Here is a 15,163-nt window from a genome sequence, read left to right on the forward strand (position 1 = left end):
TGGGCTGAAAAAATGCAGATCATAGCAATGGCTCAATTAAAAACCTTCCAAATGACTTCACATTAAGTAATGACCCAGCAAACTAAAGCACTTCAGAATAAAACAATGTTTCAAACTTTCAATAGAAGCAAACAATGACCAAACATAAAACAATAAACCCACTCCTCAAACGAACTAAGCACTTCGCAATAAAACAATGCTTAAAAAAAGTTGAAGCCTTGATATATTAATTCTCCATGAACTCAATGAAAACCAATTACAATAACAAGTTCAACAAATCCATCACCTTCCATAGATAGACACCCCACTATTTTTCGGACTCTTTACGCAACAATGTTAAGATATAGCCCTCATGAATCTAACTGATGGTAAATCGGTAATTATCTGGAGAGTGATATATTAACAAAGCATATAGTTCGGAAATTAAACATAAACAAACTAATTGTTATGAACGGTTGCCTCCGTAGGGGCATGTCCATACGTGGCAACTGCCACATATGGACATGTCCCTACGTAGGCAACCTTTCCTCTTGTATTTAAACCGGATTCAATGATGGAGACGATCAATAACTCACGGCAATCAGTCTTCCAGAATCACTGTCATTATTCTTCGATCCATATTTCACAACATGGTATCAGAGCTAGCATATTAAGAGAATAAATTAGACAGCCATATTACCCATAAGCATTTATCGGAAGTAAATAACAAATCGACGCAGAGGCTAGATACGCAGAGGATATATCCGACTAAGAAAATATTCAAAATGTCAAGTAATATGAGAGTGGAAGATAGACTCGAAGGAGCCTCCAACTTCGTTTCCTGGAAGATACGAATCATTGCCATTCTTGAAGAACTAGAATTAGAGTCTTACATAGAAGAAAATCTAGACATGCCAAATGATGGACTAGAGAAATCTACCTGGAAAAGGCGTAATAATAAAGCAAAGAAAATAATTATTGACTTAGTCAAAGATCATATTCTTCCATCTATAGCCAGACTGCCTAAAGCATATGAAGTATTTAAAACCATTAAAAATACATATGAAGTTAACAATGCGAGCAGAATGTTAACCTTGAAACAACAACTTTTAAACATAAAGATGAATAAAGATGATACAATATCTACATACTTTTCAAGGATATCTGAAGTAAAAGACCAATTACAAACTATTGGAAATGAGGTAGATGATCAAGAAATCTCTCTCATAGCCCTAAGAGGATTACCAATTTCATGGGAATCCTACATTCAATGTATTAGCAGAACACCCCCCTTACCCAAATTTGAACAACTTAAGAATGAGTGCATTCAAGAGGAATCTCAACTAATCTCAAGAGGATTAGGGCCAAATAAAGAAGGAGAAATCCAAGCACTTATACAAATACCTTCAACAAAAAGAAAAAGTTCTCCAAATGGAAGAGAGGAAATAAAAACCATCAGAAAAGAGATATGTCTAAAATTCAGTGTTACAAATGCGACAAATATGGGCACACTCACAGGAATTGTCCAGAAAGGAAGAAAACACAAGCTACTCTAGCCGAAGTCAAAGGAGAAAACTCACTTTTCTTCTTAGCCCTATCAAGTGAAATAAATACAAATAAAAACACTTGGATCGTAGACAGTGGAGCATCAAGGCATATAACTGGATTCAGAAATCAGTTTGAAACACTTAACGGACACTCAAGTGAAGAGGTTACTATTGGAGATAACTCCACATATCCTGTGAAAGGAATTGGGACCTGTACTATCAAACTAAGAAATGGAGTATCTCTACAATTAAAGGATGTTCTGTTTGTACCTGGAATAAAAAGAAATCTAATCTCAATCTCAGGCCTAGCTGATCAAGGATATCGGGTTACCTTCAATGAAGATAAAGTTCTACTCTAGCCTAAAAATACAAATATCAAAAATGCCATAATAGTAGGTTCAAGAGATGGTAGCCTATACAAACTATGCAGTGATCAAAAGGAAGCACTAAATCTTTAAGTTTCAAATAATAATGAATTATGGCACAAAAGATTAGGACACCTAAGATATAGTGCTCTATCCAACATAAAGAAGATTACTTCGGGACTGCCCCAACTAAAATCTGAACACACAGGCATTTGCAAAGGATGTGCCTTGGGAAAGAATGTGAAAGTTTCTTTTCCCTCAAGCGAGCACAAATCAAAAGTTATTTTAGAACTAATTCACTCAGACCTATGCGGTCTGTCATGTCCCCACTCTAGCTCAGTCTAGCAGAGACATGTGAGTCAGCTTATTATGGGGTCTTGTAGGCTGACAGGGTTGGACAGAGACCCGGTATGGTTATTCAGTGTTGGAGACTTGGTATTCTAGCAGTTATTGATCAGTTGGGAGACATTCCTTGTTTTTAGGAGGCAGTTCCTACTTTTTAGGAGGTTTGATCATGCCCAAGGTTGGGTCTCCATGAGATGCCTCTTTGGGTTCAGTTTCAGAGAGATTGGGCTTGTTTCCTAAATTTTAGGAGCATCCCTAGATTTTAGGGATGAGACTACTAGTGAATCCTTGATTTCCGACTTCAGTCACAGACAGGTGACAGGATGATTTTAGGGTTTGTAATGTCAGTTGGGCATTTTATGGCTATTTGGGTTATATTTTTAATATTTCCTAAGTTAGCGTTTAATAATTAAATAAGGCTAAGTTGTTAGCCATTTTGGAGTAATAAGGGGATTTTTGGCCTCATCTGGATGCGCACCCTATTGTGTGATAGCTCGTTGGAAAGATCTTGAAATTCTTTAAATCTTTCTCTTTGGTCTCAGGGCAATTCAGTGAGCGGATTTCTGTCTATGAGGAAAAAGGTCATTTTCTAGTAACATGACCACTTTAAAATAAGAAATTATAACATTTCCACTAGACCATGCCACTTGGAGACAATTAGGGTTCGATTTGCAATTGAGAGGGGTTATAAGGGGATAGGAGCTTCATTCTATCATCATCTTTTGCATATTTGACAACTTGTATGAATTTGCTCTGGAGAGCGATTTCTAGACTGGGACGCAAACCCCAGGATTAGGATTGGCTGGGACGTAGCCCTCAGCAATCTTTGGCACCGGACTTATAAGGCATTGTGTGTGGTGATTAAGGACAGAGGCATCAATTCTCAGTAGGGTTTCAGCGTGGCCTACCATCTTTCCAGTGGAGACGTGGTTCATTGCAGCTGGAGGAATGCCATTTGCAGCAAATACACCGCGTGGTGTATAGGGTATTGCTTGTATTCACTTCCAGTGTATGTGGGGTTGGAGAACATTCTTCATCTTCCAGTTTGACTTTGAATTTGTATGAGAGCTTGGGAAATACATTGGATTCATTGTTTGGCTTTGTAATTCAGACAAATCTGCCTGGTACGATTTGCAATAATTCTGACTTTTGCTGTATACCTCATTTATTTCAGTATTGCTTCATATTTGTTGTTATCTATTCCTTCCTATGCTATTAAACAATCAAAAACACAAAAACAAACAACCCTTTCTGCACTTCTGTCTAGTTCTGTAAGAAAAACTTAAATAAACAGGGAAACAAAATTAAAAATAAAAAAAATTACAGCAGGTTAACAGCAAAGATCTATCAGGGATCTTTCACGGTCCCATGTCAACACCATCCCTAACTGGATCCTTATACTACATAATCTTTGTTGACGACTACTCTCGAAAAACATGGATATATTTTCTAAAGTGCAAAGACTCAAATGAAGTACTATCTAAGTTCAAAGAATTCAAGGCACTAGTAGAAAACCAGTCAGGGAAGAAAATTAAGGTGTTAAGATCCGACAATGGGGGAGAATATACATCTGACAACTTCAAAGACTTTTGTAATTCTATTGGGATTAAGAGGGAGTATACTGTACCATATAATCCACAACAGCATGGAGTAGCAGAAAGAAAGAACAGAACCATAATTGAAGCAGCAAAAGCCATGATGCATGACCAAAACTTACACACTTCATTCTGGGCAGAAGCTTCAAATACAGCAGTCTACATTCAAAACAGATGTCTGCACTCAGTTCTAGAAAACATAACTCCTGAAGAAGCTTTTATAGGGAACAAACCAAACTTAAGTCATTTAAGGATATTTGGCTGTCCCGTATATATCCATGTTCCTAAAGAAAAGAGGACAAAACTAGAACCATCCGGAAAAAGAGGTATCTTCATTGGCTATAGTGAAAATACTAAAGGATATCGCATTTACATTCCAAGGAAAAAATCTGTTGAGATAAGTAGAGATGTAAAGTTTGAAGAAAACACTACACTCAAAGAACCTGAGGATGATAACATTACTAAAGAAGAAGAAGATCACATAACTGAGATTGAGAGGGAGAATATCATAGAAAATTCCGAACCTTCAGACACTGAGAGGGAGGACATCATAAGAGCTTCTGAACCTCTTGTTGATGAAAATATTGAAACACTCAATAACAAGAAAAGACCTCTATGGGCAAGGAAAATGATTGAAGAGAATAATGTAGAACCAAATGAAATTTCCAAAGAAAATAAGAGAACAAGAACTCTAAAATGTTATGCTGCACTTCTAACCGAACTCACAAATTCTGAACCAACAAATGTCAGAGAAGCCTTATCAAACAGGCTTGGAAAGATGCTATGGTTGAAGAATATCAATCTATACTAAAGAATGGTGTTTGGGATATAGTGCCTAGACCCAAAGACAAATCAGTTGTCTCATCCAAGTGGTTATTCAAGATCAAATATGCATCTGATGGTAGCATTGAAAAACATAAAGCTCGCTTTGTGGCCAGGGGATTCTCTCAGAAAGCAGGAATTGATTATGAAGAGACATTTGCCCTAGTTGCCCGGTATACATCAGTAAGAACAATCATTGCAATTGCAGCATCCAAAGGATGAAAAATTCACCAAATGGACGTAAAGACTGCCTTCCTAAATGGTTCAATTGAAGAAGAAGTATATATAGAACAACCAGAAGGATTCACCATACGTAATAAAAATTGCTATGTTTGTAAACTAAAGAAAGCTCTCTATGGGTTAAAACAAGCACCTAGGGCTTGGTATGCAAGGATAGACAACTATCTCTCCAAACTAGGGTACTCCAAGAACCTAGCAGATCCCAACATCTACTTCAAAGTTTCAAATGGCAATATGATTATATTGGTCCTTTACGTGGATGATCTTTTGATAACAGGAGAGGATGATCTCATTGAGAAATGTAAGCAAGATCTAGCAGCAGAATTCGATATGAAGGATCTAGGGCTTCTACATTATTTTCTGGGATTAGAAGTATGGCATAAGAAAAACTACATCTTCCTAAATCAAGGAAAGTACACCACAGATATTCTAACTAGATTTGGGATGATGGAGTGTAAGCCATTAGCTACACCAATGGAAACTAATTTGCACAAGCTGAAAATTGAGGCAGAAGATTCAGAACCTATAGATCCCACACTCTACAGACAAATCATCGGCTCACTCATGTATTTGGTAAATACTCGTCCTGATATCTGCTATGCTACAAATGTATTAAGTCACTTCATGTGTGAACCTAAGAAGATACATCTAATGGCTACTAAACACATTCTAAGATATTTACGAGGCATAATCGAACTTGGCTTAAAGTATGAAAATGTTGAGATTCAACTTGAAGGATATTCTGATTCTGATTGGGCCGGAAGTACCACTGACCGTAAAAGTACTACAGGGTGTTGCTTCAGTCTTGGTTCTGCTATGATATCTTGGTTTAGCAGAAAACAGTCAGTAGTTGCACAAAGCTCCACTGAAGCAGAATATATGGCAGCCTCCATGGGAGCTCGTGAAGCGGTATGGCTAAGAAAGTTATTATTTGGATTATTTGGAAAAACTCTGAATTCAACAATAATTCACTGTGATAATCAGAGCTGTATCAAGCTCTCAGTAAATCCAGTTTTTCACAATCAATCCAAACATATTGAGATCCCTTATCACTACATAAGAGATATGGTAGATCGAAACGTCATAAAACTAGTGTACATCAGTACTGAAGAACAAAATGCTGATATCTTCACCAAGCCACTTGCAAGATTGAAGGTAGAATACTTCAGAAGTAAACTTGGTATGACTAGATTATAATTGAGATTATTAGGATGAAATTCCTACCATGTGTAATTTGTTCATGAATAAATAAATAAAATGTATATTGCAATATTCTAACTGTGTTCAAGAAGATGACGATCTTCTTATGTTTAAGGTTACTATTTCAAGGTGACGATCTTGACAATAGTTGACCAAGTGTCAAGATTGCCTACATTAAGTTGTTGTCCCGGACTGTGCCGGATATCTTGATCCTAAAGTATGTGATCATCTCATGATTGACTTCTTAAGTGATTGTCCCGGACTGAGCCGGATATCATGATATTGAGTTTATTGTCATGACAAGACTATATTAAATGTCGTCCCAAATTGTGTCGGAAGTCATGACAGAATATGCTCCCAAGAAAATTGCTTAGATCCACTCCTGCTAAGAGGGAGTGTTAAGATATAGCCCTCGTGAATCTAACTGATGGTAAATCGGTTATTATCTGGAGAGTGATATATTAACAAAGCATATAGTTCGGAAATTAAACATAAACAAACTAATTGTTATGAATGGTTGCCTCCGTAGGGGCATGTCCATACGTGGCAACTGCCACATATGGACATGTCCCTACGTAGGCAACCTTTCCTCTTGTATTTAAACCGGATTCAATGATGGAGACGATCAATAACTCACGGCAATCAGTCTTCCAGAATCGCTGTCATTATTCTTCGATCCATATTTCACAACAAACAAATTAGTATAGAACAATACAAGGAATTACCTAAACTCCACCAAGTTTCGAGGATGGGGATGGCAGGGGATGGCGGGATGTGCTTCCGGTAAGGGGGTACTTTTGGGCCATTTTTTAAGGGACGACAAGGGACAGCTATTAAAAAATTGGGAAATTTTTAAAAATATAGAGAAATTTGTAGTATTCATATCTTAACATTGATAAAGCATTCCTCAGAGACATTATAGAACCTTTGTGAGCATGGGTATTTTTGCATTATGAAAATGGCATTTCTTTCCAACTATGAATTAACTAAGTAGCTTGTATTCAACAGAATAATAAACATTAACTATAACATGCCAACTTTGTCTATGACAGTCCTTGTATACTTTCAAGTTGTCCACTATATGAAACAAGATAATCCTTGATTGTGGCTTTGACTGTGAATGTGTAGAGACTTGCAATAGAAGATATGTATGATCATGATTCAGCATTGGTCTAATACTTGGTTAGACTTATAGCTTGCTGGGGGTTTGAGGGCAATGCCCCCTGCAAGGGTATGGGGGCTACGCCCACAACGTGGTTGAAAGGCAGCACCCCTCATGAGGTTCGAGGGCATGGCCTTTGTTGCTTTCCTTGTCGTGATACAAGGCGGGCTCGAGGACCTAAGCCCCCACCACCAAGCCCATATTAACACCTTCAAAACCATATAGACCTTCATGGCAAACACCATTTTCATTTTTTTTTTGTAACTCCTAGTCGGCATGTCATAAACCAAACAAGCATTGAAAGGTTGTAATTTTTTTTTTAATTACATAAAATTATGCCTAGGTATGTTGTGGGATGGCTAGCCATCCTCAGGACAGATGAGGGACATTAGGAAGTCCCATGGGATGGCTAGTCGTCCCCTATGCCAATTTTTGTCGTTTTTGAAACATTTCCAAAATTTTGTAGAGAAGGGGGGCGCGGGGATGTTTCCTAGATGTCCCTAAAACATTTATGGGATGGATATGGGGATACCAAGGCAGGGGACGTGTCCCTATGGTGCATACAAAATTACAAAACCTGATTGGGTCAAATTAGTATAGTCAACTCAAAGTCCATAATCATGGCTATTTACAATCATGCATGCATCATCAAGTGTATGAGAAAACACTCTAACCAACAGGTCATTAATTCTGCAAACATGCTTTGAATACATTTCATCTCCTTGAAATCATTTTGCACATAATAAAAAAATCTAATAACAATAATTGTCGACAAGAGTTGTATTTGAGACAAACATAGTAGGAAAATTGTAGTATCCCTTTCTAACTCTGATCCAAATTTGCTGATTAGAGGCTCAAGGAATATCATCAAACACTTTGCACACAATGTCTGATCTTACTGATTAGGGCTTCGGTATTCCTTGCTATGAGTTAGTATGCTGCAAATGATGTTTTTTGAATCCTTCCAATGATGCAAGATAGGTTATTAATGTAATAGAAATGATGTGCTAACTGCTCTTGACCTTTCACATGCATATAGGTGACTGAAATTAACTTGTACAGCTAGTTGGCATTATGTCAAACACTTTCGATGCATTCTAATTAGCCAACATGCACCTACAGCAACTAGGAATCAATCATGCAAAATAGGCTGTTAATTGAATCACAGCAGCCGCATATAAACCTTTATTAATTATTTACAAGTCCCAATGATTACAAAATATGGCATTGAATTCAGAAATCATAACAGCAATATAAAGAAACCTGATGATGGCGTTTTTGCCGCTATACTTGTATTCTCCACTTTGAAAGTGTATCTAATGCCTTAACAATGCTGGGTATTCCAAATGGTGATGAGCTGACCACTAGAAGAGAGGCGTTTTGGCCTCCAATTGACACACCTAGGCTGCTGGAACTGTTTTCTGGTAACAAATGCTTGTAATCTGATTTATAATTGCAGCAGTAATATATTTAGGATCTGCAGCTGATAAACCTTTGACACATGTTCAAACCCTCGTCCAAAATCTTCAAGTCTTCACCAATTAAGCTCAAATATGGCCACTATATCTAGCCAGCCCTTAAAGCAATCTTCAATTGATTTTCCACAACTTTTGAAAGCTGGAATCAATGAGAGTTTTCATTCCCAATGATCAAATATGACTGAAACCCTAGCTGGTTCCTTCTCAAAGCAAGAACTCCAAAGGCATAAGTCAAATATCATCCAAAATGAATAAGCATTTGCTTTTTGAGTCCTTTTATAGCCTCAATCTCCTTAATAGCATTTAAATCCACTTTCAAATCCACTTTAGGGTTCGCAAAATAACTTTATTTAATATCCTCATAAGTGGGCGCTCGAGTCTTGAACTATTAGATGCACATTAATATCATTTAAAATGATATTTTATATTTATTCTTTGACTTTATCAAATGCATCAATAAATAGGCCTCCAATATTAAAAATGATTAATTGCACTTTAAGTCACTTAATTGAGGGTCATGGCCCCATTGCACATAAAGTGATTTTTAATACCTTATATTATAATTGCACTTTATTAATAAAGTAATCACTTTATTAATAATTAAATAACATAACTCCACAAATAATCATTATTTCTCGATTCCGTCTAAACCAGGGAGTCAACCACTGCATCCACTGCGCATCCAACTGCCTTACTAAAAATAGTAAGGGTCCCTCTCAAACAACCACCGACTTACTATAAATAGTAAATCCCTCATTATCTAATCAAACCAACTATGCATTGCAATCATAGACTGTTCAAGTTCCCTACTATAAATAGTAACCTTGACTTTCCTGAAATAGTCACTTACTATAAATAGTAAGTGTGCCAAACTGAACCAAACGAAGAGAAATCCTGAACACTTATGACCTTCGGAATGGGAATAAGCCTCCTGCATTGCCAATTGGGACCCTCTAATTGTCGGTCTTAGCCTACGAGGGCCAATAATAGGCTAATCCAAACATAAACCATATCATCCCAAAACGGAGGCATTACAAAAATAAATGTCCAAAGAGATCTTAAACATCAGACACTAGTTTTTATATACAGTTGCTTCCAGATTACTCTAACATCATCGTACATTGCAAACAACACAACCAAAAAACTAAAATAATGTCATTCATGTTATTGCCCATGTATTTAATCATCCTTTATGGAAAATTGATTAGGAGCCGCTGACAATCTTAGAATTATTGCTGAAAGTTCCTCCAAATCTCATAAGTCAATGCACATTATCAAGATCATCTTCTAAGTTATACATGTAGGCAAGAAGGATAAATCTACACCCCTTTGATAAATTGTTGACTCTAAGCATCAAGATCACCTTCCTCTAATTCTCCATGAAATAGGGTACTACTTAAACAAAACATTCTTTTATGACGAGTATTTCACTTTTGACCTAGGAGTGGTAGAAGAGCTATTCATACTCTTTCAGAGGATGTTTCCCACTCTCTGACTCAGGATATAATCCATTACAATTCCAAAAGATGAACATGCTAAGTGTTGTTTGGATATGATAATGCAAGCAAAAGACCATCTTTCTAAGCACCTCTCGGAGCTTACCTAGCACTCAAAAATATATTTTATGTTCTTGAATATTTTATTAGCTTTGTGCTTATGCATATAAACTAAGTCACAAGGTTTGAATTTGAATTCGAATTTGACAGCCATGAAATTCAAATGAAATTCGACAAGGGAAAAATTGGAAAAAAAAAATTGGATAAAATTCGCCTTATATAATTTTCTTTATTTTTTAATATATGTATATTTCTTATAAACTATCAAAGTAGCTTATAACATTGCTAAATAGATTTGAAGTCATTATAAAAAGATGGCACATTTATAAAATATAAACCATAAGAAACATGTGAAATCATTAAACAAAACATTATATTGTCATTATATAATTGCTTAACATTATAAATACATTAAACAAAACATTATATTGTCATTATGTAATTGCTTAACATTGCTTAACATTATATAATTGCTTAACATTGCTTAACATTATAGATTTGAAGTCATTATATTGTCGGGCAATACTGAATACGGATTATATGAATACCAAAACATTAAACAAAACATTAAACATTAAAAATTCGGGCAAACCAAAACATTATATGAATATTGAATACGGATTATATGAATACCGTCAGGCAAACCAAAACATTTATAATTGAAGAAGCCTTCCTGAACACGGCTGTTGGCAACGATGGAGGAGGTATGCACGACAGCAACAGCAAACATAGAGATAACCCGCCGCAGACACAGAGAACCCGTCGTAGACTCAGAAACCCTAAAAAAATGCTTTTCAGATTTTTCCTTCAGTAAAAAAAAATGATGTCCTTGTCCATACGAATTAATGGTCGAATTTGAACGATTTTTTTATAAATATTTGAAATTCGATTAAATTCGAACCTCATCCATGAAAATCGCCGTATTCTGTGACTTAGCATATACACACACTGTATAGTGGGAAGACTTCGGAAGCTAAACTACTAACTGCTGGGGCTTCAACAACTTAAGTGTATCTTTGAAAATATTAACTCCAAGAAATGCAACAGGTTTTCCCAAAAGCAGATGAAATATTTAGTGATGTGCACCATAATCATGAGTTTTGTAACAGATAATTAGAAGCATGAAAGCCAGAGCACTAATTTTGATGAGGTGTTTTCTGCATGAGTGAATGCATTACAAAAAGAATCATTTACTTATAGGAGATGGTTTGAGTTGGCAAGAAATAGATGGGTAATTTGAAAACAACTCAGCAAGATCTTTGAACAAAATGGCAGTATTTTCTCAATTAATTGCACAAAAGAGACACATTCTGTTTGATTTTGATTTACTGCAAGCCATGATCCATGATGCATTAAATTTCATTTTCTACACAAATGAAAATTTTGAACCTTTTGAGCTAAAATCCCTTCAAAGTTATGTCTAATTTAGATTCAATCTACATTTGACAATTTAATATTAAATTATACATTACTTTATGTGTACATTTGTGACTATGAAATTGATTTTTCACACAGTGAGAAACTCCTAATGTTCTGTTCAAGTTATCAATATTTAAACAAGTTTATATTCTTTGTATTTCAGCCAAAGGATGACAAACATTAGATATTAGATACTGAACTAGTAATCTCCGCGTAGAAGCGGTCATATAATTAAATTGAACAAAATTGAGAAACTCACAACACAAGCGATCCTCACCAAAATCAAAATACTAGATGTACATCAGCCACCAGCAAAATCATATGAACTAAAAATTAAACTCTAAGGAATTAATCATAATGCTTACAAAACAAAGACAAGTATTGTCTATGTTTCAAGGGGAATGAAAATAGAACATCAATGAATGATCAAATCCGTCTCTCTTAACTATATTCAAAAAAACAAATGTCTGTTTTATTTGATTTATCATTAAATATTAAGAGAAATTTTAAATGTTGACATCAGTTCCATTTAATTTGTCATTAAATGTTACACTGATACACAAAGAGCTTTGTCTATGGATAAAACCAGGATAAATACAGAAAAAGCATTACTTAAAAGTATAAAACATATAGGATGAAGTACCTCTTCTTTTAAAGACTTGATAACTTCAGCAGGATTTTTGCACATATTGTTAACAAATATTTCAGGCATAGAAACTTCAGTGCCTGCTACATCTTCATTATTTAAAACCTCCATTTGCTCCTTTGGCTCCAACATAGCTTGTTCTTGAGCACCAACAGCCATGTTGTGTTGCGCTGCCTCATCTGTTGTCTGTTGAGAAGAAATATGAATCTGACGTTCCTCTTTTAACTCAACTGTAGCCTCCTTTGAATACTCTGTGGTTCCTTCTTTACATAAGGAGTCTATAGCATTGTCTTCAGGCACATAAATGGCTTCTGATTCTTTTTTTGACTCTATCCCAGCCTCTTTTGAAGAATTTCCACCTGCATTACCATTTTTCTCTTTTAACTTGGAAATGGCAGGAGATCCTGCTGAAATTTCCGAAGAAAAAGAATCACCCCTATCAACTTGTTCTTTGTTAGGCACTGCAGTTTGATTAATATTTTCAATGGGAAAGACAGATGACAAATTGTCTTGATGGCAAAGAATATCATAGGAGAGAACACTCCCCAAAGAATGGCCATAGATGGAAACCTGCAGACAGGCATATACCTCAGCTAAAGTTCAAATTTCAATAATTCATTTTCATAGAAGCATTTGAAGAAGATTCAAAGGACTAATCAAAATTTATTTTTGTTGCCCCTTATACTTAAAACAGGATTACCTAATATTTGCATGGTGTCACAAATATCATAATACTGCCAAAAAGGAAATACCAAAAGGCATTGTCATAGTTGGCCAACTGGATATATTATTATATATGCTCAACAATGTTATACCCATTATCTATTACCTTCCCATCATAGCCAGGATTCCTTTTCAAAAACTTCAGATACAAACTGTTTAGTTGGTTAGACACCTGCAATCAACAGAAAAAGGAATTCCTTATTCTGAATACAATCTTCAAAAGTATGTTTCACATTGCGTAAACTTGCCATAATATTTTAAAACACTTGAAGTATTAAGCATTGTAAATTTTCTTCTACATGGCAATAAATTCAGAAATCAAAATGAAATCAAACAAGAGGATGAGAGGAATCTTTGCATGATATCCATAACTCATAGAACCGCCAATGTCAAAGGTACCATTGTAGCTACTGACAAATAATGGAATCTGGGAGAAACCAGATAGACTGCCCATCACAATTATCAAAGACTCAAAACCAAATACATAAGTCCTTAAGTTTGTTGTAGTCATGGTCAGCTATATGTTAGGTATTATGGTTAAGCAGCATGACAGTAGCTGCAGATTTCACGGTCGATAACCAACTTGAGCACTGTTTTCTTAGAAGAATATGTTAGGATTAAATTGATCAATGACCAGCTTGAGCATTCTTTAATTGAAGGAGTGAGGGTACATGACTGAATATCATCGAGGGAGTTGTCCTATGTCAACTGATGCTGGAATCCTTTAGTGCCACAATGGGAAAGTTTAATTGTTCAAGGTAAGATCAAATCTCAAATTGCCTTTGACTTGTGACATATGGTTAGATTAATATGTAAGCCACCGTCAGACCATCAGGTAAATCAGATAAAGAACATAATGGTACCAGCTAGAGAAAGAAGTCTCATTTGAAAAATAATATTAGTCATAGATATTTCCTTTATAGTATACTAGCAATCATGCTAGCTGATGGATTGCATTCCCTAAGCTTGCATTTTGACATGCTTTGCACTCAACTGTTATCTGCAATAGGGCTTTTTTTGCTGTGCTTTCAATTAGATAAGACCTCATCCCAAAAAAAAGTGCTTGATTTTTCCTTTTCAAGCAAATAGCAGAAACGCTGAGAATCCCAAATATGGTAAAACTGATCTTGACTGCTAGATTAGGTATAATGGAATCCACCACTTGGCATGGGATTGAAAGAAAGATTTTATGATGGTGAAGCTGGTCTTGGTGGCAATAAAACCATGATGCACCTCCAAACAGGGAATAGGCACCTCCAAGTTGCTCAGAACAGTTTTTTAGACTTGGATGTGACTGAATCAATCACTGATGTAGCTAACTGAGCATAGGCAAAACAGGGGCGATTTGCTCAAATATTGTTTTCACACTCCCAATTCCCAAAATATGCTAATAAATCATCAAAACAGCTGCAATAACATTGGATGCCATCTTAGGGGATGACAACAAACTCTAAAAGAAACCTGTAAGTGATTCTTCATCTAAGTCAACCCTCTATGATGCAAACCAGCCAGCTGATTAGGGTGATTTTCATAGGAAAAAATAATATCAATCAAAAACTCTGTTAAAACACCCACCCCTTGGTCGCCTAGACCTTAAAAAGCTTTCCAAACAATACCCACAAAGATATCTTCAAACCCTTGGCGCCAATAAGCATATTTGTATGCTATGCCATTTGTAAGGGATGGGTACGGCCAGCTTGAAGGAGTCTTTGAAAATCCCTGCAAGAACAAAATGATATTCTCTGCAAACCATCATCAACTAAACTTAAATGAGCCAAGTCTAAAAATCAAAAAAATCTTCATCTTTCTTTCAAACCCTAAAACCAAAAATCTTTACAAAAACACCATAATGAAGCTCCACCTTAGATCTTGAATGAATCTAACAACCAATCAAACAGGAGGATCTCTCACCACCGTGGAAGATATCCTTCAAGAGGTTTTCCGTCCTCGGGAAGTTTCCTGGAGAAAAAATGTAATGTCCCCTTCTTAGCCAATGTCATCCGATCAAAGTTAGTCTATCACTAATTCCTTGTAGACTAACAAGATGGACACAGGAACCATTTAGGGTTGGTTTTCTCAAGTTTCA

General features: G+C 35.9%; 1 protein-coding gene across 9 annotated transcripts in view; it reads right to left on the reverse strand.

The window, feature by feature from the left end:
* Positions 1-15,163, reverse strand: part of LOC131072233 (phospholipase SGR2) — a 269,214-nt gene that overhangs the window by 72,937 nt on the left and 181,114 nt on the right. For all 9 annotated transcript variants that reach the window (XM_058008349.2, XM_058008348.2, XM_058008350.2 and 6 more), the window contains 2 exons: positions 13,184-13,249; positions 12,352-12,924 (listed from right to left, as the gene is read on the reverse strand). In XM_058008349.2, coding sequence (XP_057864332.2) covers positions 12,352-12,924; positions 13,184-13,249 — 639 coding nt within the window. The remainder of the gene's footprint in view (positions 1-12,351; positions 12,925-13,183; positions 13,250-15,163) is intronic.

Source organism: Cryptomeria japonica, chromosome 6 (assembly GCF_030272615.1).
Source record: "Cryptomeria japonica chromosome 6, Sugi_1.0, whole genome shotgun sequence".
Classification (NCBI taxonomy): Eukaryota; Viridiplantae; Streptophyta; class Pinopsida; order Cupressales; family Cupressaceae; genus Cryptomeria; species Cryptomeria japonica.